The sequence below is a fragment of the Aptenodytes forsteri genome, unplaced genomic scaffold, assembly GCF_000699145.1.
Source record: "Aptenodytes forsteri isolate BGI_AS27 unplaced genomic scaffold, ASM69914v1 Scaffold657, whole genome shotgun sequence".
Classification (NCBI taxonomy): domain Eukaryota; kingdom Metazoa; phylum Chordata; class Aves; order Sphenisciformes; family Spheniscidae; genus Aptenodytes; species Aptenodytes forsteri.
The window spans coordinates 218,034-220,486 of record NW_008795019.1 but is presented as its reverse complement, the minus strand read 5'-3'; the positions used below and the strand labels follow the sequence as shown (position 1 = coordinate 220,486).

The window sequence follows — 2,453 nt, the reverse complement described above, 5'->3', positions numbered from 1 at the left end:
AGCCAGGCCCAGGGGAAGCAAAGCCAGGAGCTGCCCATGCACTTAATATCTACGCTCAAACCCCCTTCCCCTGTACCTGTCCTGCAGCCTCTTCGCCCAGGAGCACGGCAGAGGCTTCGCTGCCCCGTCAGCTCTCACCCACGAGCATCGGGAGGGCACAGCCCTGCTCCCAGACCTTCCCGGTGCCGTGCAACACCCCAGTCTGAGCTTCCTGGGAGAGTTTGGGGGGGGTCATAATACAGCTGAGAGTTCAGCACAGCTGGGGGCAGGTCCAGCAGTCGCTGGTGACTGGGGTTAAGTGCCCCCAGCTGAGGGGAGAGCTGGTTTTGGAGGCCTCCGGGGGTGGGTGGGGGGTTCTCAGCAGGTGAGGGGGATTTTGAGGGGATGGGGGAGAGAGGTGGCTGGGCTTCGTGTCGCCAACGCACCGGGCGAGGGAGGCTGACCGAGCTTTCCGCTGCAGGCGGGACATGGGGCTGTGCGGGGTGGTGAAAGAGATCGCCGGCGCCGAGGAGGAGGGTGAGTCTGGGCTGCTCGCGGAGGACCTGGAGATCTTCCGGGTCTCTCTGGATCTCGCTTTCATCCTTCCGTTCCCTTCATCCCCTCTTCCGTCGTGCCCGTCCCTGCCTGTCGCAGCCGCCTGCGTTTCCTCTGCCCGTCGGGCCTCTCGTCGAAGACCACGGAAGCGGCGACGGTCGGTCCTTTTTCTCTCCGCAGGGCTGCAGTGGGTGAAGACGGGCTCGAGCTACACGCTGGCCGTGTGCCACTGGCTCTCCTCGCTGCACGGCTCCTTGTTCCCCCACCTCTCGGTGAGTCTTTTCGGGACTTAACCCTCGTGCTCGGGAAGGCAGGGACGATGCGGCACGTCCTGCGATGCCGGGGCCAGTGTGGGTGGTGGGTGGGTGCTTCCCAGCTGAAAACACAGCAAAATAATACTCCTGATGGTGCCCAGCTACAAACGCTGCGGGTTTCCTTCGCCAAAGGGAGGAGAATGGGTGCTGGAAAGGCATTAGGACAGCAAAGTCCTGCAAGAGGGACCGAAATCGAGGTGGGGGGAGAGGGAAGGGGGGGTTTGGATACTGGCGGGGTCCTCCCTCGCTGCTGTACCAGAGGGCCCGCTCTCGCGTGTGCTGCCAGCTCAGCGTTAACTCTTCTCCCCTGAAGCTAACCAGCGAAGACATGATCGCAGCATTCTCCCAGGCAGTGGACTGGTGAGTCCTGCGCGTTGCGGATCCGCCGTGCCTGGGTGCCTGCGAAAGCGGCTCGTGGAGCCGAGTGAAAGGGGTGGGGACACAAGGACAGGGTCACCTCATTTCCGCTCTCGCGTGTGCTGCCAGCTCAGCGTTAACTCTTCTCCCCTGAAGCTAACCAGCGAAGACATGATCGCAGCATTCTCCCAGGCAGTGGACTGGTGAGTCCTGCGCGTTGCGGATCCGCCGTGCCTGGGTGCCTGCGAAAGCGGCTCGTGGAGCCGAGTGAAAGGGGTGGGGACACAAGGACAGGGTCACCTCATTTTTTTTTACGTGCTCAGCCTCCCCATCGGACAGATGTTAGGGCAAATTATTTCCCCCTTGCCTCTGGCTGCCCCCAGTTTGTGTACGACGGCGAGAGGCAAAGCATGCCCCGATGCACCGCACGTGGGGGAAACTAGCATTAAACTAGATCAGGGCTTGGAAAATTCCTTCAAATACCGACCCTAGACTGTTTGTTAACCGGCCCCTCGGCAGAGCCCTGCGAATAATTGCCAGGAACGGGGAATTTATCAGAGGAAATGGTCCCGTTCAGCAGCGAAAAGGAAGTTTTATTTCACTGGCGGTTCTGGGAACTGCCTTTGTTGGCCTTGTGGGGGGGGCGGGGGGGGGGGGTGGTGGGGGGGGGGGGGGGGAGTAATTCCCCTACCACATACATTCAATTTCCTTAGACCGTGGCGCCGCCGCCTTGAGCCCGAAACGCCGGTGCAGCGGCTGGCGTGCTTCACCCTGCCCTATCCCTCCTTCCCTCCCTCCCTCCAGGGCCGGCTGCATCGTCCGGGCCTTTGCCTGGCATCCCCACACCAGCAAGTTTGCCGTGGCTCTTCTGGATGACTCCATTCGGGTCTACAACTCCAACAGGTGAGGGCTGGGCTGCTCCTCGGGCGCCGCTGGCCACGTCCCTGGAGATGCTGCTCCTTGGGGGGGGGTGTGTGTGTGTGCCTCCGCGGACCCCCTGCTCCCCGTTTCACCCTCTCGCATCCACCAAGGATTCCCCCGGCGTCTCTGCCCTGCGCTGCCTCCGTGTTCGCTCGGGCTTTGCTCTCGCCGGCGCCGTCTGTCCCCAGAACTCCTTGCTGTGTAGCAGGAGCTTTGCGAAGGACATCTCTGAAACTCTCTGGTCTTACTTAAGCTTTGGGTGTTTTTTTTCTTTCCCTCCCTGCTCCTGGGGGCAGCTTGGGCAGGCGCAGGCTGCGGCGGGACACG

General features: G+C 62.1%; 1 protein-coding gene across 1 annotated transcript in view; it reads left to right on the top strand.

Annotated features, from left to right (window-relative positions):
- Positions 1-465: 465 nt before the first annotated feature.
- Positions 466-2,453, top strand: part of AAAS (aladin WD repeat nucleoporin) — a 7,853-nt gene continuing 5,865 nt past the window's right edge. The window contains exons 1-4 of the mRNA XM_009275748.2: positions 466-516; positions 715-806; positions 1,162-1,208; positions 2,010-2,108. Of these exons, the coding sequence (XP_009274023.2) occupies positions 468-516; positions 715-806; positions 1,162-1,208; positions 2,010-2,108 (287 nt within the window). The 5' untranslated portion in view covers positions 466-467. The remainder of the gene's footprint in view (positions 517-714; positions 807-1,161; positions 1,209-2,009; positions 2,109-2,453) is intronic.